The 27,367-nt window shown below is 33.3% G+C and overlaps 1 protein-coding gene across 2 annotated transcripts in view; it reads right to left on the bottom strand.

Moving 5' to 3' along the window:
- Positions 1-27,367, bottom strand: part of LOC118205142 (P protein-like) — a 175,424-nt gene that overhangs the window by 104,967 nt on the left and 43,090 nt on the right. Inside the window, exons 3-9 of one of the 2 annotated variants that reach the window (XM_085818218.1) lie at positions 25,841-25,976; positions 22,322-22,394; positions 18,021-18,169; positions 14,667-14,779; positions 12,217-12,367; positions 7,508-7,579; positions 1,841-1,963 (exon numbers count right to left, since the gene is read on the bottom strand). In XM_085818218.1, the coding sequence (XP_085674344.1) occupies positions 1,841-1,963; positions 7,508-7,579; positions 12,217-12,367; positions 14,667-14,779; positions 18,021-18,169; positions 22,322-22,394; positions 25,841-25,976 (817 nt within the window). Of the gene's footprint in view, positions 1-1,840; positions 1,964-7,507; positions 7,580-12,216; positions 12,368-14,666; positions 14,780-18,020; positions 18,170-22,321; positions 22,395-25,840; positions 25,980-27,367 lie in introns of both variants that reach the window. The other variant, XM_085818217.1, reaches the window with a different exon arrangement.

Below are 27,367 nucleotides of genomic sequence, written 5' to 3' on the forward strand. Positions count from 1 at the left end.
TAAGGGCGGCCAGACATAGATCTTCATGAGGAAAAACGTTTTGCAAAATGGGAGGAGAGACGACAGTTTTTATTCGGAAAGAAGAACGAGTACCATCTAGAAAGAAACATATTAATAAATTATGTTAATATTAATAAAACGTGAAAAACTAAGATATTAGAATTTTGAAAACGTTAGGGACGATCTGCGTCTTTCTTTCAAAACCCACTCCAAAATAATTTTATTCTGCCTAATTTTAGATTTTATTTTGACGCGTTTCTCGTCCATTTTATTAACGTTCATATAGTCCAAAAATTTATATTCTGATTTTGCTTTTCATATTATTTGTACAGCTTACCTATTAATTATTAATTAACTATTATTTATGTCATTGATGCTTATTATTTTGCTTTCGTAAATGCACTGAAACGTACGTTATAGAAGATGTTCGATAAAGGTGGCTACACACGTATTTCTTTAAATAGTATTAATCATACATCCGCCCGTTCAAAAGAGAAATTTTTCAAAAAACGAGTACAGTTTTCCGAAATCTATAATGCTGAAAATAAGACAATTCCGCAAATGCAAAATCTAACTTTGAAAAGGGCTAACATGTAGCAAAAAATCGTATTAACCCTTTGGGTACATTTGACGAGTGAAACCTGTGATCTGCTTACTTGGGCGGAGTTAAGGTGGACGAGTCTAACTCGTCATCTGAGTTAAAAAGCAGGCGTTGATGTTTGCGGCACACCCGGCACCGAGTGTTGATCGCAAAAAATTGCTTGACGTTCGTTTATGACATGTTACAGGTGAAAATAGGGTTAATTCCATTTATCTTTATTATTACCCCTGTTTTTTTGATACGCTACTCTAAGATGCCTGAAATAAAATAGTTCATTACATGACTGCGAAAATGATAGATCCAATAAAGTAGAACTAGAGCTGTATGATACGACGTATTACTTTTACATATTAATCCATATAGCGACAAATTAAATACGTCCTACGCGCATAAAAATCTTTAAATAATTCAGTTCACAAAGGGTTAATAAAATGTTTACTATGATTTATCAAGATAAAATGGTTCCGAACATTAACATGCAAAATTCACAGCAATGTTTAGTTAATCAATGGATTCCAAATTAGTATATTACTGACTGCAAAGCGATCTTGACTGACGGCAAGTTATTAACAAAAAGAATAACTCATAAAATATGTAATGGATTCAATATTGGGTTATGTTTTACTGAATACAAAGCAACTAATCCCAAAGCAAGTAAATTTTCTTGCTTGGTTTTCTTAAAACTTGCTTGGGTTTTTTGCTAAAATCAAATTAAAGATGTTCAAAAATAACTATTGAAAATTTATTTACATTAATAAATTCCTTCTTTAATATCTAAATGTTTTACAAGTAAAGTTTCCAATCCTCCGCACTGAAATGCTATACGCACAATATTCTACATTCTTTTGGTAAAACTGTGCAGTTAAATTTGCATGCACAGCGTCAGATCTTAAGAGAATATAGTCATCGTTTTCGAATAGTCTGTATGTATAAAGAAGAACGAGATAAATTATGAAAGATGTTTTGCTCATTTATGATAAATTTTTAGGAAATTTACTAATAAAAATTTTAGCTTTATAAAAACATACGTTCAGTATTGCAACTTTCTCAAAACTCAACGCAAGCAAGTTTTATTTTAATTAATTTTTTTATTTATTTTTATAAACAAATAAAATTTCCCATTTTAAAATAGAGTTTTAAATCTTAAATTTTTTTATAAAAACATAAAATTTCCAATTTTGAAATAGAATTTTCAATCTTAAATTAATCATACTTAGATACAATGTTTCTCTTACTTACCAAGACAGCTACATAGTCAAAAAACCCAGTTTCGCATAAAATTGACACCAAAACCATCATCCCAAACAAAAGGCTCAGTGTCTCTACGTCTACCCAGCTCAAAACTTCGTCTAACGATGGTCGCTAAAAATTAGAAGAAACATGTTAATAAATTATTACAAAAATGCTTTATATACCTACTACGTTTACAATTTGAAAGTACGTACACTGTGCCAACAGACGTTTTATACTCGCCCTTTATTTTCGCAGCTGCTAGTCGAAGACATGCACTTCCAGTCATAAAAATGTTTCAAATAAAGCGAATTTTCATATTTTGGCATTTTTACACTAATTTATGAAATCAGACATTTTTATGGTCTGATCCTATACTTAGTTTATTTAATTGCGGAAAAGCCTCAAGGCCTACTGAAGGGAATGATGCCTTCGCGGAGGACAATCTAAGGAAAACTGCCTCACATAAACGTTACACATGGAACAAACCACGAAAGCGCCCATGCAGCCGGCCCGTTCGCGGGAATCGAACCTCGGACCGAACTACCAGTGTTCAGCGACATTACCGCTCGGCCGCTGGTGGGCCTTCTTATATTTAGGAAAATTTTGTGCTCGTCATACAAAATAAAACACAAAAAGGTTTGTTTAAAAAGTTGCGATTTTGTATTATTTTCAGTTTACATTGAAGGATCATTAATTCGAATAATTTGATAATAATTCTCTTTTCCATTCAATTCCATTCAGCGGTAATCTTTAGTGATTTACTAGAGCGTTTAACTTACAATTTTGTTCCATGCCGACAGAATTATCACACAAGTAATTTCGAAATTTTTCTAAATATTATTAAGTCTAAAATACAATATTCTCATGAAGTTTCATTCCTTTAGATTTATAATCTGATCATAGTACATAAAAATCATTAAGGTACAGTGTACTGCTGGGTTCCCGGGCATGTGGGAATAAAAGGGAATGAGCTGGCAGATATCACAGCAAAATGTGCTGTTGAACTGTCCAGTCGTCTCATCCCTTTTGCAGACATCTGTTGTGTTGTGAAACAGAAGATCCGAAAAAATGGCATCAACTTTGGGACGTTCAGCTTCAAAATAAATTAAGACATGTAAAACCTAGAATTGAGCACTGGGAATTAACCAAAAATCGAAAGGAGGAAGTTCTTTTGACTCGCCTCAGAATTGGTCACACTAGAGTGACACATAGCTACCTTTTAAAACCTGAAAATGAGCCTGTTTGTTTTAACTGTAATGTTTGTTTATCTGTTCGTCATATTTTAATTGAGTGTCCATGTTTTAATAGGCTTCGCCAGAAATATTTTAATAGCTGTGACTTGCCTCTCGACCGTTTAATTGGAAGAGAGGTCAATTGTGGTTTGTTTTATTATTTGAAAGAGACTGGCTTTTATTACCAGATGTAATTTGTTTTGAAGACTGTGTCTTGAATTTTAATATGTGCTTTTAATTTGTTTTTATATGACTTCAATCTTTGGATTTGGTACATTTGTCTACTTGTTTATTTATTGAATTTTAAGTCATCAATTGTAATCATCCCATCTCGTGTTTGGCGCGCTATAATCATCTTTGGTTTTTGCGCCATAATCTCTCACTCACTCACTCATTAAGGTACAAATATTTTCTTTAATTAATTAAAATAATATTGCCACTTGGCTACCTGTCAGCACTGAAACCTGCCAGCATTTTCTATGGAACGAATTCTGTAAAATGTGAATAAAATCTCCATTTGGAAAATAATTTTACACTGATCATTAATTTACACAATAATCAACACTCCATCATATGCATTCAGAGAGTTTAAGGCAAGTAAATAAGTACAATACGCACGCGGTGCCAACGGAAATCTTTTACTTTTCTTGTGTAAAAACGTTATGCAGAACTATATTCTCTCACCACAAATAATTAAAAATGATACATGCGTATTTCAGCTCTAGTAATCTTAGTGAGTTTCGTAATCTGAGGACATTAATAGGTCTAATTCCTCATCTTTTCCAATTAAACATTTAATAGTCGTATATTCTTATAAACAGTGTAGAAGCAAGTATTTAAAATTACTATTAAAGGAAGCTGTAATAAATTAACTGCAGTTTTATTAAATGCATAGTATCTTAATTATAATGCTACACTTTGCATTTACATTATTACATAAACATTCCAATATCTTTTCTATTTCAATAACAGGATTACATTAGTTAGCATTATTTTGAAACCATTAACAGTACTAACTTTTCGTAAATGGCATTAAGTCCTCAGTATTTTACTGAATAATTTAGAACCGAATATATTATTTTCAGTAATTTCGGAAAATTGAGCCTCAGTGTCATACGCATAATAGTTGGTCTGAGAACTATAAAATTCTGACATCAGAAACAACCATTAAAGGGAATGTTTAAATATTCGTGTTTTACTGAAACGCGTGCAAAGAAGTCCACTAAAGAATTAAGTTTGAAATGTTTCAATAAGTCAGATTTAGAAGATTCAAAAGGTTTAAAATGTCTACTCATGCAAAACAATAAAATATATAGCAGCGTAGTAACGGATGCACGGCAATAGAATGGAATTAAAACACTGTTAAGTCCTGTTAAATTGGTTTCCATTTGAGGATAGGATCAAAAGCGCCCAAGAGACAAAATCGCTTAACAATGGTAGTTGGACATGGATTCAAATCCAAGTGAATAATTTTGTTCCGTTATATTTTTCGTAACTTTTATTTGCAATATCAATAAAAGAATTAAAATTTCCCATACTTAACATATGACGTACAGGGGTTAGGCAAAGTAATGCAAAGCTCTGAGACAGAAGACATGTATTTAGCACACAGTAAAACGTTCTTTTAAAGAAGCTATTCAGTTAATGTAGATCAAAGTATATAATATGTGCATTAGATCGCAGTATTGTGAACTTTGCAATAAAATAGATGATCATTTAAAATTGTTTTAATCAAACAATATTTATTACAAAATATAGGCGTAAAATTTTAATTAGTACATGATATAGGAATTGGTAAATGGAACTGAAACATTCGGCGAATACAGCAGCTCAAATGTAAAGGTATGTATAGAACTTCCAGGTGGGAACAAAGATTTTGAATTTTCTCAGTAACAGAGCCCGAAGCTTGAATATGAAGTGGATTTATAATTAATGATTTAAAACACTGAGAAATATCGAACATAAATGGAGGATATTTTGGGGTTCAAAAAGAGATAAATTGATTTTCCATCTTCAACTGACACACCACTACCGTTCAGCAAGGGCTGTTAAATTCTGAGAACTATGGTATCAAGAATAATGTTTACTATGGTAGTAAAGAGATGACTTAGTCTTATCAGAGTAACTGATATAAGGAAATTATCTGAAGCAAAATATCCATTAAATAGAATAGTAACGGAAAAAAAAAAAAAAAAAAAAAAGAAAAAAATAGCGGTATCTCAAATAACGGCAGAATTCAGTATTGTATTTTCACCAGGCTTGGTTTGGTTTGGTTTATTAGATTACGGCAAAGCACTCGAGGGCTATCTGCCTTAAGGGAGGGATGCCTTCGTGGAGGACATTTTAAGGGAAACTAGCTCGTATACACGTTATACATGGGAAAAACTATAAGAAAACACCCATGCAGCCAGCCCGTTTGCGGGATTCGGACCTCGAACCGAACTACCAGTGTACAGCGACGTTACCGCTCGGCCGCTGGTGGGCGTATTTTCACCAGGACTGTCGGGAGTTTCACTACAGGTTTCAAGGTCAAGCAACTGTAATAATCTTTTATAACAGCTATAATGTTTTATACTGATGTTATTCGTGTTATAAGAGCTGTATTTGGATGTTTCATAGTGCAAACTGAGTACTGACCAGCGATGCGTCTACCTTCATGTGTTTTTCCTTGAGATTTTAATTGGAGAACTTTGAACGCACCCGGATTACCTCGAGCTCAAAAGCGAAGCATTAAAATGAGTCAGCGACGGTTTGAAATACGATATTATAGAAGTTTGGGATTTTTTTATTGTTTTTAAGATTCCATCATGTTTCAAAGGCGTATTAACATACTCTATGGAATTATACCTGCTTAGTGTTTCAAACTCTGTGTCTCGAAAGAATTGCCGTATACCCAGATAGCAATAATCCCTTTCACACCACAAAACTATGAGGATGCAAATGAGATTAAACATCATTCACGGCCTATAGAATCTTTTGATCTCAAAATAACTGAAGATTTCTGGATTATATTAGAGGATAGAGAAATTGATTTTTCCTTTCAATATCAGGAAATGGTGTAGTCACCGTTTCGGAAGACAAATGCCTAAAAAGATATACCTAAAGACTACACCGAAATCTGGAGAATGTCGACTTTCACCGGTGAATGTCAACATTCACATAGTCGCTTGGTGTATATCCGAAATATTTTCCAAATACACTTATTTCTGACTTACACCGGTGAATGTAGACATTCACCATGTACTAATGGTGAATGTTGAACATATAATATTATATTTCCTTCTCCGTAATTCATTTGCGAAAAAACGCACTTGCGACTCAGAATAAGAACTTAAGAACATAACTTAAAACACACGGTACATTCAAAATGAGAAAGGAAAATAATATAAGTTATAAACTTACCAAATTATGTGATTAAAATTTTATTTATTGCAACAACTTAAACTATTATGACACTTTGAATTGCACAAGAGGCCCTTGCTTTTACAACTGCATTTATTTGTGGAACACTTCCTTTTGAAATGGCAGTACATATACTCTTCTCTTTTCGACCTACACCAGAGCATATCTGTGATTGTCGACATACACCGGTGAGAGTCCGAATGTACAAGAATGTAAAGAAATATTCGATCTTTCACCGACGTATTTGGTGAATGTTGACATTCTCTGGTGAAAGTCGACATTCTCCAATTTCGGTCTTTCACGGTAAAATATATTTCTTATTTCCAAAAGAAGTATTGCATTATTAGAGTCTGCAAAAGACATTAATAAAACATTATTCACCAGATATTAGTTACAATTTCTTTTACCCAAAACGTTATTTATATCTATAAAAATGATTTGGATTAATTTTAGCTGAATGTAAAAAGTTTATGAATTTTTAAGAAGTTTTTTTGCGTTTGTTCAAGTAACAGAAAAAATACTGTGATCTCAGGAGCCCTTCCATATTAAACATATGGTGTAAAATATACTTGTTTCTGTAACAAGTGAAATGGATTTTATTAAAGAACGTGCAAAGAATCAGGAACATATACATTAGTAGAAGATTTGTTTGAACTGGAAGAGTAAGATAAAATAACAAAGGATTCTTAAATTATAATTTCAAGTCAAACTAAGCATTTAAATTTATAAAATCTGTCAGACATTTTTTATTCGAAAAAATTAGCTCTAATTCCGCATTTGGTAATTTCATACGACAAAATTTATCGAGATAAATAGTTTGCGATTCGGAATTCCAATGTATGGTATTTCAAGAGAAGATTTTAAAATTTTTATTTAAAATTTATTGCTTTTCAGCTCACAGATTGCTTCTCAGCTCAAACAAATTTATTCAAGACTATCTAATTTACAATTTATTCGCCACATAGTTCGGAAATGTTTTCTACAATTTAGAATAAAATGTAAAACAAAACACAGGAAAATATATTAAAAATGCACTTACTTCACCAAAGAGTGCTAGACAAGAAATTGCTGTAGTAGCTCCTACCATTGCTGCTAAAGTTCGATGCACCAGCTGGAAGAGAAAAAACAGGAGATTATAAATTTGTGGTATTTTCATTTCTTCCTGTTCAACTCCACATCAGAAATGTCAAGTGCAGACTGCAGTTAAACTAAAAATAAAGTCCAGAAGTTAAATATAATTGATATTTATGTGAATATTTAAGGAAATGTAAGTCAGAATGTTGAGAAACGTGATATTCGAGGGTAGTACAGTTATACCATAAGAATATAATGCAAAAGAAGGATATTAATTTTACTATCCAAAGAAACAGTCTGGAAGAAAACAATGCAAACTAATAGTATGTACTTTAGTGAAAACAATTGAAATAAAAAGGTTATTTAGCAATTTAATAACGTGGTCGCCTCTGGTAGCGACGACTGCCCATGTGTGCTATGATAACATGGATGAGTTGTGACCACAAACACTTCCAAGCATTTAGGAGAGCTCTTTTCAGTTCTGGAACTAAGTTTGGTGAATGCAAATGGACTGCAGTTAGTTTCCCGAGTATATCCCACACATGCTCAATAGGATTAAGATTAGAAGAATGAGCGGGTCACTGTATGCACTGCATATTTTCACTTTCAAGGAAGTAGTTGACCAGAATTGCACGGTGACAAAGAGCGTTATATTCATGACTATGAATCCAAAACTGACAGCACCTCGAAATAGGCGAATATAACGCCCAAGAACTTCGTCTCTGTACCTTTTAACCGTAACAGACTCCCTGTCAAAGACGTGGAGGTTTTGTGACCATGCGGCATTATGCCTGCCTACACCATGACTCCTTTCGAAGGAAAATGTCTTTCCGCGATGCTTTTTCGGTAATAACGAGATCTACGTTAGAGTAAACCAGAACTCGTCACTGAACATTGCATTGGATAATCGCATAATAATGAGAAATGAGCTTTATTTTTCTCTAAGAAAATTTAACATATGATATCGAAATAATATTAGTAACGCAAATTTAAGTATGCATTACATGTTGGGAAATATCTTGAATTATTTGGGTATTACTGTAGAGTTAAATATGCATCTCACATAAGTAATACCTGGAAATATGTATTAGAATCATGCCTGTAAAATAATGTAGAAATTGTAAAATAATACATTGCTAATTTAATTAGTATATGAGTTTGTATTTGTGGAGTATACTAATTTAATTAGTATATGAGTACTTCTTTTGTATTTTTCGAATATTTGAAGTTGGGTAATTGAACATTTCTGAATTTCCTTCTCCTAACTTCTTGAAAAGTTTTGCGAACATCGCTTTTGTTTATCACAGAAGTTTCTTATACCCCAGGCAGATAAAATGATTTCACTTTTGGCCTCTTCAAACTTAGAAACAATGAGAAGGGGAAAATCGAAGGAAGAAAATGGCACAAAAACGTTAAGATTGATGAATCGTCAGAGTTTCTTGTCAGTTTTTATGAGCAGTCTTCCAAATAAGTCGAAAGTTAATAAAGCGAAAATAAAAAGAATGATGGAGAGATAATTTATAAATGAAGATTTGTTGCAGCAAAATACCAATCTAAAACAGTGCTTGGGAAGTTTCGATGTTATAAAATGCTTGGCTTATTTCCAAGAGAGCACTTTATTTGATAAATTGCTGGTGCCAATAGAGTGTTAGTTTCATTTTGCCCATTAAGGTACTAAGCTATTAAAACAAATTTAAAATATTTACAGTTTCAGAATATTTTACACAGAGTCATTTAATAATACCATTCAAACAGTTTTGGTAAAAAAAATAGTTTTTAACTTCGGAACTTTTTTACTATGGCGACGCACACAATGGTATCCGCCAAAGAGAGGACTTTTTAAAGCAAGCTGGTGCGCTACAGATGAGAAAAATCACGAAAACTTTCATGTAGTTAGTCCATTCGTCGGCAATCGAGCCCTCGAAAAAGAACTACCAGAGTTCAGAGATTTCATTGGTCGGCCGCTGGTTGGTGAATTAGGAAACTTAAATGATAAAAAATTTTTAAGATTAAAAGAAATAACGTAACGTGTAACCTTCTGCTGATAAGCTCTTCAAAGATTTCTGTACTACGAATGCCATTATGACCAATGTAAAATAAAATAGCTATGTGAGACTTTATGATTAAAATACACTGCTGGCCACCCAAATTGCAACACCAAGAAAGGCAAGAGATATCACAACAAAATTTATTTAGCATGTTGACCAAGTATCAAATGATTAAATTTATAGACTTCTGTGCAGTGTGGTTCCTTCTAAAATCAGTAGCCAGAGTAGCCGCCCATTGTTGGAGATCACTGGTGCCACACGCCTCGGCATTGATTCAAAGAGACTTTGGATGTGTTCTTGGGGTACAGCAGACCAAGCAAATTCCACTCATTGCCAAAGTTGATCTGATGTGGCAGCTTGGGATGTAATCTGGGTCAACTGTTCAGCAACCATGGACCACATGTTTTCTATCGGCGAAAGATCCGGAGAGTGAGCCGGCCAGGGAAGCAATTAAATCTGGCGCTTGACGAAGAACCCTTTGACAATGCGTGCCACGTGTGGTCCCGCATTATCCTGTTGAAATATGGCTGTGGGCAAGCCCTGAAAGTAAGGAAGGACAACTGGCTCCAACACCTCGGAGATGTAGCCCTGGCTGCTTAAAGTACCGACAATGCGTATTTGAGGAGTGCGAGAGTGTTATCCAATACCGCCCCATACCATAATACCCGGTGCAGGACCAATGTGGCGGCGCATGACACAGCTGTTCAGCATTCTTTCTCCACGATGTCTCCAGACTCGAATCCGACCATCGTGGTGTTGCAGACAGAAGCGTGACTCGTCAGTACAGACAATTTCATTCCATTATGCCGTCCACATCCTTCTTTCATCGCACCGTTGGCGGCGGAAACATCTGTGGTTCTGCGTCAAGGGTAGACGAAGCAATGGACGTTTTGCGAACAGACCACTCTATTGTAAACGGCGTGGAATGGTACGCACAGACACTGGCTGATGGCTGATGCGTTTGACTGAATGGGCTGTGCTATGTTCGTGATGTGACTGAGCGATCCGTCACTGCCATGCTCAAGATGTTCCTGTCATCACGTGAAGAGGTGCACTGAGGTGGATGCGATCGAACACGTCGGTCCGTCGTACCCTCCTGCATCCAACGGTCACATATCCGTATTACAGTTGTTTGACTACCGATTTCCCTGAAAGATAAACCATACTCTCGGTAGGCCACTATCCTTCCTCTGCCGAACTCGGATATTTGATCAAACGATGATCGCTGTTTACTACGAGGCATAATTGATCGTTTTTTTAGAACACAAGAAAAACACAATTGCCGAACTTGAAATCGTCGAAAACTCCAAGCCTTAAATAGCGGTTTGAAGTGGCGCCACAGGCGCGCGTGATACGATTCTGCACTGAAATTCTAATCATTTGCATATCTCACATCCGCTAATGCATGTTGTAAATTTCATGTTATTTGAATGCTTCCTTCAGGGTGCTGCATTTAAGGTGGCCAACAGTGTATATGAACTCCCGGGGCTGCTCTCTTGTTGTCCCTAGGAGCTCTTGCTCTTGGTTGGGGAGAGCGTTGGACATACAACTGTTTACCTATGTTAGACAACAGGTATTTCCGCCTTCCGTCACCAGCTCCTGAAAGATCCAAACTCTCTCCCGCTTACAAGATTTCTCCGTTGCGTAAAAATGCTTTTGTGTAAATATTTTAGAAACCAGGATAGTGTAAAATAGTTACTATTAGCTTTGTCAAAAAAACATTTTCTGCTCTTATATCATGTTAAGTAAAACAAAATCATAAGTACGAATAATATAAAAGAAGTATGAATGTTGTGAAAAATACATTGTTTATTTGCAATAGAAATTATTTAACCAGAATTAGAAAACAATTAGCGACTGAATGTTCAGAACAGCAAGAAAAATTGTCATGTAATAACATTCCATCCTCCTCTAATTTATTAAGCTGGAAATCATTACCCTCAATATTATGTACATCTGTCTGCATGAATGCCAAATTAAGATTCAAGTTGTAATGTTGTTGATGTAACTTAGAAACATAAGAATACAATAGTTCAATGTGTGAAAGTAATAATGGGATAAAATTTTAGCGGTAAATTCCTTACAGATTCCAAAATAAAAATCATACCATGGTGCATTTAACATATAATAATAATTTCAAAAAATAATTTAATAGATAAATTTTAGTTTACAAATTTAGTTTTCAAATGAAAGTTTCAAGAGTGGACTGGATGACACCAGTATATTTTGTTCTGTAGTAGTTTAGGTATGCTAGACTGTGACCAGTATGTTTTGTTCCCCATATACTTAGAGATTATATTTTATGAATGAATATTTTTATTTACCTTGAATTTAATTAAAAAAATAACAGATTCAGAAAGAGTTACAATTTGTCTATTTTAAAAATGGAGCAAATTAGTTAAACAGAAATTTTGAGAAACAGTATCCAAAACAATTTTGTAAAAAATTATAAGAAATTATTTTCATTATCAAGACGAATAAATAAGGCAAGATTAACATTCTCTAACATTTTTAAATATTTTCCTGTAAAACATCGCCAGATTGCTCCAAGATCTTTGAGTTGACACGTAAATACCACACAAAGATTATCTTAAAAATTTAACAAAGAATTGGAAACTACACTTACCTCAAATATGATGAGAATATAAAGACCTATAAGAACGCAAACAGCTACGATCACTTGGCCGATTGGAAGTTTGGGACGTACCGACAGATTAACGGACATTGAAACATAGTTATCATACCTATTGGTGCTGATGACGAGTTGATAGGTTTTGCTACAAGAAAATGCATCACATAATCAATAGGAAATGTATATGTACTTTTTTGGAAGCAAAAATAATTTTACGAAAGCAAAAAACTAATTGTTTTGTCAGTCAGTCATTGATTACTTAACAGCTCAATATTTTCCACCTTCGTTTCGAATGTGTTGAATATTCTTTTAGTGATTCACATTGTTTAATTTGTCGAACTTTATTTATTCTTAAAGATCTCGGAATAGCGTGTTTGTCATGACTGATATTTTTGAATATTTTAGAAACAAAACATATTCTTCTAAGTTATTAAACGATAAATTAGGGACAGATTAATTATAGTGGATTTTTAGTTTAGATATTTAAGAAATCTTAATACAAAATTTCGTTTTTATTTTGTTTTATATTATTTATATTTTTTTCTGAATAAATGAACAGTTAAAGGTGGTTTGGGCATTAATAATACCCATGCCTTTATAAAAGAAACCGTTTTCCGAGATTGGTATATCCAACTATTGTTTATGATGATAAAGGTATGGACGAAAGGCCATAGCAGCAGAGACACTTTTGATGAGTCAAAACAAATTGCCATTGTAATATAACCGAAAAGGTAATCAGGATGCCGTTTTTGAATTAAATGTGGCTCTTGTTAATTACAGAAATATAATTTTTAGTTTTATAATAAATAAATTTTAATACCTTTCTACCACAGGTAAGAAAGAGCGTTCTGCTTTTTGCTCAGTCGTTTAAAATTCAGACTCTCTAATATTTAACGCTCAATGTGAATCCTTTACACCCTTTTACACTTTTAATATTTTACTTTTGCAAGGTCGGGGTTTGCTCAGAATATCATGTTACGCCACGAATAATAAAAAGCAATGCTTATCAGCAAACGTCGGAATTCTATAGAGGCAAGATCGTTGCTTATCGAAAGTATGGATTATTGTTCCGTGATATCGCCAATCGGACTGCTCGACATCCAACCAGTGTCATGCGAATATGGAATCAATGAGTTGGTAAGGATCGTACTGAACAGCATGTAGAACCTCAGCGCACTCCTATAACTAACGCCAAAGAGGACAGACATATTGTGAGATCAGCCCTGCAAAATCGTACAACCACATTAGTAAGGAAATGGACCATTAGTAAGGAAATGGGTATGTTTGTAGCACGCTCAGTAGGTATGTTTGTAGCACGCCCAGTATCCGGTCGTACGGTGAGTCGACATTTGCCAGCATTGTGGACTATCCACACGGTGACCATTAACATCGTCTTTCCTTGAGAATGCAGCATAGAGACAGACGACAGCTCTGGTGCGCCGAACAACAAAGCTGGATACAGGAGTGGCATGATGTCATCTTTTCAGATGAATCCCGGTTCCGCGTGCATTATTCCGATGGTCGTATACGTATCTGGAGGCTCCGAGGAGACCACACGTCACCTGCTTGCACCCGATATCAGCCGTAGGGGACCATTTCTGTACCTGGTGGGATGCTTTGGGGAGCCATTGGGTACACGACACTCACATATCTGGTTCGGATCGACGGTAATATGAATGCAGATGGGTACATTTCTGACGTCTTACGTGCAGTGGATGTTCCCCATCTTCGAGGCCTGCCAAACGCCATCTTTCAACAAGATAATGCAGGACCACATGTTGCACGTTGTGATCTGACCTTGCTCAATACACAGGGCATTCGACTGCTGCCCTGGCATACACGGTCTCTAGATCTGTCACGTTTTGAAAATATCTGGTCATGGGTTGCTGAGAGATTGGTCCGCCACCCCTCTCCTGATACGGTTGATGAAGTGTGCAATAGACTTGAAGCAGCAGGGAGTGCATTGCCAGTTTCTGTCATCCAAGCCCAGTTCTTCTCTATGCCTAACCGGGTAAGAGCCGTTTTAGCTGCCAGGGGTGGCAGCTGTTTCTACTAACTTCGCCCCCCCTATAAACGCCCAAATTGCTTATAAATTTAATTATTTTGTCTTCATGCCATACTCTTTATGTACAATAAATATCTTTTTGTATTTGCTTTCCTTCATGGTGTTCCAGTTTTAATGACCAGCGGTTTATTTTATTCCATCAAGAACACTGATGAATATTTTAATTCAAGCCGCAATATAATTTCAATTAAGATACATATTAATTATATTTATACTAAATATAACTGAAAGATAAATTGAAAAATATAGAAATAATACGTCGCAGTTACATATTTAGTGCACTAAATTGATGTTTATTGCAATCAAAGTAACATTCAAGTGTAAACAAACACTTAATATTGACAATGTTTTTCAAAACTGTAAGAAACGGCATACATACCTCTCAGCTTTATCATGAGGTCCTAGGTTGAAATCATGGGCCACAGCAATGGAATCTATGTTATTTTCATGGCTTTCGGGTGACAATAGAACTGTCCAAGTTTTGGATATTCTCTGAAGGATAAATAATATAACATTTAACATCTCATTTTGAAAAACAAAAGAAAGAATAATCAAAGGAAGTAATTTGAAGTCTACATTACTATGAACTCTTCCTGTGCGAAAAACGACTGTCGTTCTTTCAGTGGAATGAAGCCCTCAAATCATTTTCTTTATTTTCTTATTCGCAAATATTTATAAGAGGAATCTTTTGTTTATAGAAAGATGAAAATAACTACCTAAATAGCTCTATAATCCTCAGTGCAGGACCCCGTTGTGTTCGAACTTACAAGGTAGGTTAAAAAGGTGATTATATTTGTATTTTATCCTTAGCTATCTTTTACACAGCAATATTGATCAGTTTTAAGCAGCTACTAGTAAATAATCACGTGGGGAACGTAGTTGTGTTTCCGATTGACATGCAATGTAGAGTAAATACAGTTATTTATTTTTGTTCTAACAGTAGGTTAAGATAGATTAATTTTCATCATTACTTAAATATTCGGTTATTGTATCACCACAAAGCAATGTATTTGGTTTCTGAGACATATTTGTTTATCAGGCATATACAGTTTTTATAACAGCCGGTATTTTATAACAATCAGGCATATACAATTTTTATAACCGTAACTACCAAAATGTTACGGTTTAAAAATTTTTTTAAACCGTAACATTTTGGTAGCATAACAATTACTTGGCATTATAAAAGGAAACTGAACGCTAAAACTACTAAAAAAATATGTGCAATTTTTTGAGGCATCTCCCCACGTCCAATGGTGCTTAGCGTTAGCTGGCTGATACAGTTTTGGACGTTAATTCTTCTTTTATGCAAAACCTGGTTGCTTGTAAATTTTCTGCCAAGATTTATTAGGTTAGTTATTTGTTGATTATTGTCTGATGTTTGTAATTATTTCTAGGCAATATTCTATGTGAAAAAACATCGTAATATTTCATATCGCTACCCGGCTAATGTATAGCCCGATACGTAAGACTCGGAACAAAAGTAAATATTTCCTTGACGCATAAAGCATTTAAGTTTTTATGAATAAGAAACTTTTTTGGAACCAGAAGTATGTACCAAAATTTTATCAGTTATATTGTAAATCGGAAGCCTGCAGAAGATAATATTTACATTTCAGATCTTACACTAATAATAGAATACTATTTTAGTGATTATAAAATTTGATGTGTTTGTTAAACTGAAATAAAACATGCACGGCCTATTACTTTGGAGAAGTGTAATTTGAATTAAAATAAAAATTTAGGATTGTTTTCAAAACAATACGTAACTTATATTTTTGTATATATTACTCCTAACGGGAATATTAAATTATACATTAAGATTGTTAGTTTAGAAAGATCAACAAAATAATTAATCTAATTAATAATAATCACAACAAAATAATTCCTAGTTAATAATCAAAATTAGATTAAGGTTTGATTATCACAAAAGGAATCTCTTATTTTGATCAAATGCCATCACAGAAGATGAATTAATTTTCTATTAAAGTAGTGCCTGTCGGCAAATGTGGTAGGCGTCGGAAAGTAGCTAGTTGGTAAAAACAGAACACAAGTCATTCGATTTAAATTTCCTGAATATTTAAGCATGAACTCTTACCGATATTGAAATACAAATTTCTTCTACAAGAATGTCTTCAAGGCAGATTCCCTTTGTTTTTCAAGAGCATTACTTTATTCAAATCCAAGTATGAACTATCAGAAATATCTTTCACTACTTGAGGATTTGCATGCACTCAGCTACTTAAAATTCTGTATTTCCCATTTTGGCTTCGCTGTATTGATGATATTTCAAGACACTAATTATTGACAGTAAAGATGATTTATGAAATATCTCGCCCGCTATGAATTCTATAGATTAGTGCTTCTAGTTTATGCTTGACATGAGATGTTTCAACTGCTTTCGACAATCCAGGCTTCAGTAATAAATTTCATTTCAACTATACAGTTTACGATAAAAATTTGATTTTATTAAAAAAGAAATGCTTTCTGTTTTTTAATGTTTATCGTGACGATTTGTTCTTCGCAATCTTTTCTTATTCACGAACTAAGTAATTTGAAATCGATTCGTATGAATGAAGACTTTTGTCTCACTGTGACTGATAAAATTTTCTGGCATTTGCAATTATGAAAGGCAAAATGTAAACAATAATCCTGTTAATGCAATTTCCCATCTGTTAGAAACTTGTTCCGATTTTCCACAAGCTTAACTTTAGAGTTATCTTTTTGATTAGCGAGATTAGTTGTTCATTTCCTAACTATTTGATTTAGACTAATTTTGTGGGAAATTTATAGAATTAGCCGCCCACGTGCTCTTATATTGAATGTAAGATGTTTCTAAAGTTCTAGGAATTTTTAGACATAACTTTTTATTTCGTCTATTTTCATCGATATTATGGTGATGCCCTGTTTTTTTAACTTTATCTCCATTTGATTGAATACATATATTAAAATGAAAAATATTTTTATAAGCTGTTCTCAAAGAACTTTATTCGGTTTCTCCTTTCTGTCTTCTTATGGAAAGTTAATTGTGGTGTTTATTGTGGAAGCACCTAATAAGCGACCACTGTTATGTCGTATGAAGGGACGGATAGTTACAACCATGTCTTCTCTGTAATTCGAACCCGGTCCCTTTAGTACCGAAGTAGGTTACTCTAACTACCATACTCACTTCTTTATAGTGATCATCCCAGGTTTTTGAAATCAGATTACCAACCAGAAAGTCATTATCTTCTCAGGTTCATAAACATTTGAGAAGGTATCTTAAATCTATTCAGCAATTTTCGACAAGACTGCATAAACTCTTATCCATCTTATATCTAAAAACACTATTTTTAAAGCTAACAGCATACATGGCAGCTAAAATTTAAGATTATATATTACTTGTAACAGTATAGACATATCATCCACTTAAACGATTTGCCTCTAACATCCACTTTGGAATTTCCATAGGTTTAAAACTATGATGTGCACGAATTTTGGATCATATGGATACAATCACGCAGTTAATCGGTTTTGAAGAAGCGGCATGGATCCCACTGCTTTAGTAAACATCGCATACGTTAAAATAAGGGAAATTTAAGTATCAACAAATGTAATAATGAATGCAAATCTATCAGATCGCAACAAAAACGAAAGAAAATTGTAAATGAGACAGGATATTATTCTTAAAAAAGTATCATTACACAATACAGCACTTTTAAAATAGAATTTCAGCACTTTCAAAGATGATACTTACTTCACGCGTTCCGTTTTCAGAAATCTTGTAAAGCTGAAAGCGAACAAAATCTCGAGTGAGACTGTAATATTCTCCTGGAAGAAAAGGCCCTTTGACAACCAAGTGGACAATCTCTTTGGGAAAAGTTATCTGTTCTGTGACATTGAGATCTGGTACATATGTTAAGTTTCAAATCTAGTACATGTAACATAATGCTGATTATCTTGATCGCTACTACGTTCGTTCTATAATATCCAATTTTATGGAATGTCAATAGCTCAAATCTAGTAAGCTCCAAATGCTTTGATGAAATTAAAATAGTGCTATTGGCTTAGGTTGATATATCCAAATCCAATAGGTAGTAGTCTGAAACTTTTCACGGTAATGGGTTTTACAGCTGAATTAGTTTGCAACAAAGTCTAACGCTATCTACCTAATAGGAGGTGATGCAACAGATAGAGTTCTGGTATGACTCACTTCATTACAGTTAGCCCAGGTGTTCGTTGAGAGTTTTGTAAGAAACTTTGTTTGCATTTTCTTTACTTATAGAGTTCTATTAAGCATCATATCACAATTAATGGCAAAAGATCTATAAAAAAGTGACTGATACATCTGTGATTAGGGTTTCATTAAACTGAAAGATTAATAAAAGGCAGCAAAAAAACTTGAGGAAACAACAGCCACTGTTACTTGCACATAGGCAGCACTTACTAGCAGTAAAATTTGGATCCAATGCACACACACAAAAGTATCAATAAGCGTTTAAGGATTTTAATCCAAACCATCTTTGGATACGGTCTGTTTTTGGAAAATATAAATTTTCTTAATTTTTCTCTCAAACATTGTTTCAGTAATAAGTTTATGATTATATTCTAAGAGTTTTTTTATAGATTTAAATTTCTTGATATTTAAATTCTTTCGTTTGAACAAATGCGAGACTTAAATGCTAATCCAAATGATAAACAAATTTGACTTTTGCCATTGTAGATTATGACATATTTTGTTTAAACTATAATATCCTAGCTAAAATAGAATTTCTTGAAAGATAGAATACTGTAAAAGTAAGTAGAGATTGAGTTCTTGCGAGTAAGTAACAACTCCGGAGAAGGGTTAAAATACCGTTTTGTAGCAACTCAAAATAGCTTTACAGATGGACCCTTTTGAGTGTATTAGAAGCCTCCACTTGGGCTTTAACTCAAAATAGAAAATATAAGACTACTGCTAAATAAAATTAATCAGCCAAAGTTACACAGAATCAAACTCGCGTAGTTGGCCCTTAATTAAGGATCACCGGCGTATACTGGCAAGCACGTATTAAGACCGGCTCCAGAATAGGAAGTTTTAACTAATAGCAACAACGTGGCCGAAAGGCAGAACACGCTATCCTACTGAAGTAATCAAGACTTCATCTTAAATACCTTATTTGCATAATAAACTCATTAAAAACTCATTATGGCAGGAAAACATAGGTGAGAAATTAAGAAGATAAAGTAAAGGCTTGTTAAGAAATATAGCTATTGACAAAGCAAAGGCTTGTTAAGAAAAATAGCTATTAACAAACTAAAATAAAATCCATACACTACCTTAAATAATAATTACGGGTCTTAGATTTGATTCCTGTATAATTCTGCACAGAGCGTAAGCTGCACCGGAGTCCAGCTAAGGACTTTTTTGTTTCGGAGATAGATTTTAATTTTAACTCTTAAAAGAGAGGGCTCCGGGACATAACTAATGTAATTCAACCACAATTTTAGTAGAAAATTCTTTGAATTTCAGAAACGGAATTTTAACTGAAATTCTGCCTTAAAAACCAATTTTAACTTGTGAATGCATGTCTGTCTTTCTTTGGGAAACAAGCTCTTTGGTGTAGGTTGAGTGGACAGTAAGCTTCCCCCTAGTATATGCAAAAGCCTTATTGCTCAGGAAGTGCAAAGAATTTATGAACGCGGGTAAATTTTTCGTCCCAACTCTTTGGAAGGATGTAGCTAAATATGGAGGAAGAAAATCGCTATTTGTACGGAACCCTAATTTTGATCTCAGTTTATAACTACAATATAGAGACGATTTTTTTATACTTGTCCCATTCTGCTTGTTAGCTAACGTTATTTCGGCAGGGAGTCTTGGTGAGACAGTGTTGGAAGTTTCTCTTTGTTTCCACACTTAAACGTTCCTGTTAAAGACTTCCCTTGCTCATGCCCTTTCCACCAAAAATTCCTTCCCTCATTTCCAACAACCCTTTACTGGGTCCCACCATTTACCTGTCCCTTATTATTCTCTTTCCTTCCCGTTAACCATTCTATCAAATCACTTCCAACTACTACTAATGAAGAGATTATGCCTCTGATAATACTTGCTTTCTCCCTTAATTCCAAAGACTATTCTTGTTTTACCTGCACGTTAAGATACTTTATTCTTTGCGTGAAACAAAAGTGCTTCTTACTTCTATTCCCAATATATTCCACATATCATTGCAGCTTGAATAACCGTATTTTATATTTTACTATTACGTATTTATCTGGTTATTATTAACACAGCAGACATGTGCGATATTCTAAAATTTTATGTTACTTGATAATTACCTGCATATTTCAAGTTTCTGCAATTTCACGAAATAAATTAGAGTTATAAGATTGTTTTTGGAGTCATTTATTAATAATATACTGATGAATGCTTTCAGAATTTTAAAGATGTAATTATCTACTGAGGCAAGTATTCAAACATATTCTGAAATTTCAGCAGTATTCTTAGGGACAAAGCCCCTTTTAACTTTTGCTTCTGAATCCTCTAGGATACTCTTGAATAGTTTCAGTTTTAAGATAATATATTGCTGCAGCGTTCTTCGTCAGGTAACTTGCCAATTACAATATGAATTTATACTGATTTTTATTATTACCTCAAACGGAAAATATTTTTAAGGGTGCTACTAAACGTACTGAGGTGACTACTATCAAAATGGCTCACTATCAAAATTTTGGCAAACTTTGTTCTAGATATTATTTTAAGCAATCTGAACAAAGCTTAATCACACATATTTCAGAAATAATAAGATACTGACTGAAAAGACTAATGAAGATCTGTTTCGCTATTTAATTTCCAACTTATACTATTTAAACCCATCTGATACTATTTCTAGTATTCTTTCTGTTCTCATTAGTGTCACTAACTGCTTTACCTTTTGTCATGGGTATGCTAGAAAAAGAATGGTCTTTGTTTCTTTTTTATTTTGATTTTTATCATAGTCTTTATGCAGGGTTTAAATTTAGCCGGAATTTTTGTTGGTTCTACTTATGAAACTAATTCCAGCAGCAGTCCAGGCACAGTCCCAAATAAGTCGATTGTTAGTATTTTATTTATAATTTAGCTATTCGTCTTTAAATTACTAATTTATTAAATTTTTATTTATGCCTTCACATTATTTTCAGTTTTGATTAATAATATTTTAGTTATTAATTAATTTATTAGTTTAATAGTTACTAATTTATTTTTTCCTAACAGCCTTCTGTACATCTCCGCCACTTCCAATTTTAGAAATTAAACCCCAGTTATAGGTTTATAACAGAAATATTTAATTTTGCATTATTTCACTGTATATTCTTTCATATCTCTTGATTTTTCTTTGTACTAAAATGAAGTGCGGAAGCTCTTGCATTTGAAAACATTTTAAACCGAATGAATGCGGAAATATTTTTGAATAATCCCCTGAATATAGTTATAGTTCTATTATCTGTCCGTCTTTTAGCAGTCAGTTTATAATCCGTCAACCATTGAGACAACAAAGCGAGTATTGATATCACCAAAAAGTTGTAAAAATCGAAAATATGACTCATTTTCCATTCTAACCTTGATTCTATATTTACGGTTCTAAAATGGGTTTTTGCTATTGACTACTCGTACCTGGCGGAGGCGGTAGGAGGAGGAGTTCGTCTTTTCTCTTGTTTGTCATAATTATTGATCCCGAAACAAAGATATAGAAATTCCAATGTAAATGATTTTAACATTCGAAAAATTTAAAATAGGACCTAGAATTTTCTTTCCTCTGGTGAAATTTCGTTAAATAATATTTAAAGGTTTTATTTAAGATTTATTTAAATTTTTTACTCAAATAATTTTTAAACATCTCAAATTAATATTTTTAAATAATACATGGCAAAAGAGTAAAATATTTTAATGACAATACAAAGCAAAATGTATTTTACCGTGTATTGAAATAAAAAATTTTAATTTTATAAATTGGCATAAAATTAAAATTTTTATGAAAATACATGGCAAAAGAGTTGAAATAATTTCTAAAAAAATTTACAGTTGATTTTCGTAAAGGATACAAGCCGGCTGGCCACTGTAAAAAGCAACTGTATTCCATGTACCTTCATGAACTTTGAAAAAGCATAGTGATACCTAAAAATTAAAAATATATATTAGTTAATAATAAATTGAATGATATATTTGAGATTTGACTATTATTTAGTACGAAGTGTCAAAATATGTGAAAAGTAACTATATAGTACGAGTAAATGGTTCTGGACGTATGGTTCTGCAAATATATCAAAAATACTCAAAGTTGCTATTTAAATATCCACACGGAGTTATTCTAAAGTTACACTTAAACGTTATGAAAGCAAAATATTTGCATTCAAATTTCCACGTAAGGTAATATGACGGCTGACATGATAAAATCAATTTATAAGAGAAGATATCTGAGAATTTGGCTAAAAGGAACTCGGAAAGCAGCTGCGCCTAAGGTCTGGTTTTTCCCAGCTTGATGAAGTAAATATGCTTCTACTATCCAGATGTGAAGATCTGAAGCAAGACACGGCCTACAAAACTGAGGTATTTTGCGTAATTTGGGGTTCTTTTAGTTCAAAACTTCGCTTTAACATTTGAATAATCGAGGAATCTTGAGAAATAAGTTGTTTTTTAAACGGAAAAATGGCAATTTTTAAAGCAGAATAAGCTCGTCATCGAAGTTTTATTAAACGTAAGAATACTTTAAACAAATTTCAAAATATATATTTTAAAATACCATCATCAGGGTGAGCAAGAGTTGATGATTGAACCTTACGCTACCACATGTCTAAAAAACGAGAGCTGTGGAGATTCATACAAAGTGGACTTTAATTTCTGATGTGTGCGAAATTGCATCTTTTCTTTGCGGTTTATACTGTAAATGTGAAACAGTTCATATTTTAAAACAGATAATGAAGAGAGGAGAAACCATTTGCAAAATTTTGGTTTGATCAAAACGTCATGACGTTGTTCTTATCTTATGAAAATCTGACAAATATAGTTACTTTTAATATAAGTGGAATATTTGAATTAGGACTATGCGGCCACAACACCTTCGTAGACAGCAAAAAAACGTATTTAATTCTCGTGACATAAAACTGAGTTTCATTAAATTGTTTCTAAATTTAAGTATGTAGCATTCTACTTGTATGCAAGCTTAAGGGGGCTCATACACCTTAAACCTCTTATGATCTTCGAATATATGACTGTTGCAAGAATTGGGATATTTTATTTATTTTAAAAGCAATTACTTCCAACTTTTTACAGCTGACTACATAATATAGCTGCTTTCTGAAATAGTCATCAGAAAGTTTGTGTTGCCACAAATATTTGTGTAATTTAATCCGCTTAGTGACAAAAGTTTTCGTCATGTTTCCACCTTGCGCGCATGATATTTTAAAAATGGCTAAGGGTACATACTTGAAATTTCATGGAATTCTTTATATGGGCATTATTTTCTAACTAAACCAAAAATTTGACGAATATTTTAGTATAAAAAAAATTTATGAACAAAAACATTACAGGTTTTTTTAATAAAATACATTTTATAAACTCAACTCCAAATAAAATGAAAATTTAATATTAAATTCTTAGAATTTTAGGTTCACAGTAGTTTCCAAATGTTATAAAAGCTATGTATTAAATATGGAATTAAATTATACAACAGAATGTTTTAAACTGTGCGCGCAAGATGGAAAATTGACGAAAACGTTTCTCACAAAGCGGATTAAATTATAAAAAAAATTTTGTGGCAACACAAAGTTTCTGATGACTATTTCAGAAAGCAGCTATATTATGTAGTCAGCTGTAAAAAGTTGGAAGTAATTGCTTTTAAAATAAATAAGTTATCCCAATTCTTGCAACAGTCACCTATTCGAAGATCTTATGGGTTTTAAGGTGTACGAGTCCCCTTAAATCAATGTTCTTCAGACCCTACTACACCGACAAGCAAGTTATCGTTTTAGTCTGAATCAAAATGAAAAAGTCCTGCGAAAATTAAAATAAGCTTTTTTTTATTAACTCTTTAAATTTAAGAGAAAGCAGTAGCTGTGCTCAAACAAAACGCCTCCACTTGCTGGTATTCAAAATATTTTAACTTGAAATTCTAATTTGAAATAATGTAGTCGGAGACTACAGAATAGTCTACCTCAGCTGAAAGAAGTGCTTTAACGGCGTGCTTTCATCGTTGGGTAGAAAAATGGGTAGCTGACGTTAAAAATCATCTTTGGCAGAGCTAGCGATAGGACGTAACTGTATGCGAGGTTGCCAATAGCTATAACACTAAGGCTTTCAAAATCTAAACTTAAATAATCACAAGCATTTGAGTGAAGACTACGGAGAAAAGTTATAATAAGGATTCAAATCATAACAATTGATTAAGTAACATAAAATACAATCAAAAGGAACTACAAAATGTAGTTTAAAATGATGGGAAAGGAAATCGAAGATTAGAGTCTTTACAAAATGTCTCAGATATTACAGCAGAAATAATGGTTCAATAATTTTGAAAGTTTGATAGAAAAGAAGTCTACATAGCAGATACTTTAAAATATGTATTTCATATCGCATATGAGTTAATGACGAAAAGAAGTAATTTTTAACAATTTTGTAATGACGAAAAAAGAAACCAAAACAGACAAATTGTAGAGTCATTAGGTGTTTTTGAAGCATGAAAGATGAGAAATGAGCAATGCCCTCTACGGGACTCGAATTACGTACCTCTGGAATACGCGTCCAGCGTGCTAACCACTACACCCCGAAGGCATGCTAAGAAGGCAGGAGAAATACCTTATATCCTCCCCCTTTTAAAAGGCGTTTGGGGATTAGAAGATCCAGTCGCCAAAACTGGTAGTGGGGAATCATCATCCACCACCGCTTTTCGTTCGGGCGCCACTGTAGAGTCATTAGGTATTTTGGAAGCGGGATATTGAAAAATGAGCTATGGCTCGAACCGAGGACCTCCAGAATTCGCGTCGAGCGTGCTGACAACTACACCACGAAGGTATGCTAAGAAGGCTGGAGAAATAAATTATAAAACAACCTTGTGCCCAACCAGCAATACAATCTAGAAGGCATATCTACCATTCCTCAATATTGTAGCCGCTATAAACTGAAGGAATAAATTATTATTTATGTATTGATTGTAACACAAGGAAATAAGCAAGGTCAAGTGACTGAATGAGCCTGACAATATCCTAATAAACCTGATAATTCCCTCATAATTAAAAAAAACCTGATAACACACTGCCCATATTTTTAACTGTAAATCATACGGTGAGTGTCAGTTTGGGTAAAGGTACCGTTAACTGCTCAATATTTATTAATGTGCTTATAATAATTATTTGGCAAAATAAGCTGACATATTTAGGACTGCTGTATAATCCAGACGGCGACATGCGTCAGTAGCAGAGAAAAGTGAAATGAGATTAGCTTTAAAACCACTATAGAACTAAATAAAAAATTAAATTTTCGTTCATTGAACCTTTCTTTCACTGTTGGGTAAAAGCATACTTTTTTAAACAATATCCTATTTAATTAGATAGCTAAATAACACTCACCACACAGAAAATCATCACAGCCATAATAACTACCAGTTTTGCATTTTTGAGGATAGAAGGCAGCTTCTTTTTTTCTTCATTTTGGGTGTCACTCGAGCGAAGGGATGACTGAGATGCCTCCACACCCGGTTCTCCACTGCTATTGAAATGTGTCGAACATTTAAAAATTCAAATCAAAATAATGTTTGAGAAAATTAAAAAATAGTATACTGAATAAATTATTAAAAAGCATTTATTAATAAGATTTAATTATCGGTTCTGTGTGAATTGAATTCATTACAAACCCACATGCGTTACAGTTTTACTATATCCGATATATGTGCATATATCGGATATAATAAAACTGTAACAATATATGCACATATATCGGACCTTATATATAATATCAATAATATTTATATGCAAGAATTTCCAGTTTTGGTAGAAACCTGTAAAACTGAATTCAAGTTAAAAAATACGAGGAAAAAGATAAAATTATTTTAGAATAATTTCAGGATTTCTTCTATTGTAATGACAAAGGCAAGATCCTTGCAGTTTTTAAAAAATGCATAACAGCTACTATATTCAATCTGCAAATGTTGTTTGAAACACTATCCTTTCATATCACTAAGTCTCAATCGAAATAACTGACGCTAGAACTACTGAAGCGAATACAGAAGATATTCGCAGTAGGTGGAACATTTGATTAAAGTTTGAAAATATATGTTTTTATGGTACATTAAATGCTTTCAGTTGAAGTTAATTTTTTCCGGATGACGTGATAAGTTTAAAAAATTCTGTAAAAGATATTTAAATCAGAAAACTCAAATTTTTATAATTTTTTTTAGGATGTAAACTTAGCTTGACAGTTTATGTTTAAATGCATTCAAAGGGGATTTTACCTCATCAACTAGCTAATTGTTTTCTTTGTACCTGCTAATTTTCTGCTATATGTCACATCCATATTTCCACAGCTTTTAAGGTATTTTTTAGCTCTCAGTTAGGTAGCAGTTTTTTCAAAGCACTGTAATTGGATGTTAATCAGAGACTACGAAAAGAGAAGTCTCTAATGTAATGTTTGAGTTTTCTAATGTAATTTTCTTCTTTGAGAATATTGCAATGAGATAATTATCTACATATCTGTTGGAAGTATCATTAAAAACTTCATACACTCTATTTGGTGAAGGTTATCTTTTACTTTTTTTTAGAACTCTGATGACTATCCCCTTTCCTTTATTAAAAGCATTTATTAATGAGATTTAATTATCGGTTCTGTGTGAATTCAATTTATTACAAACCTGCACGCGTTACAGTTTTTCTATATCCGATATATGTGTATATGTTACCGTGAAAGACCGAAATTGGAGAATGTCGACTTTCACGGGAGAATATCAACATTCACCAAATACGTCGGTGAAAGACAGAATATTTCACTACATTCTTGTATATTCGGACCCTCACCGGTGTATGTCAACAATCACAGATATGCTCTGGTGAAAGTCGAAAAGAGAGGTCATAAAGTGCCATAATAGTTTAATTATGTTGCAA

The sequence above is a fragment of the Stegodyphus dumicola genome, chromosome 6 (genome assembly GCF_044657685.1).
Source record: "Stegodyphus dumicola isolate Sdum_Otavi_A_Nest chromosome 6, ASM4465768v1".
NCBI classification, from domain to species: Eukaryota; Metazoa; Arthropoda; class Arachnida; order Araneae; family Eresidae; genus Stegodyphus; species Stegodyphus dumicola.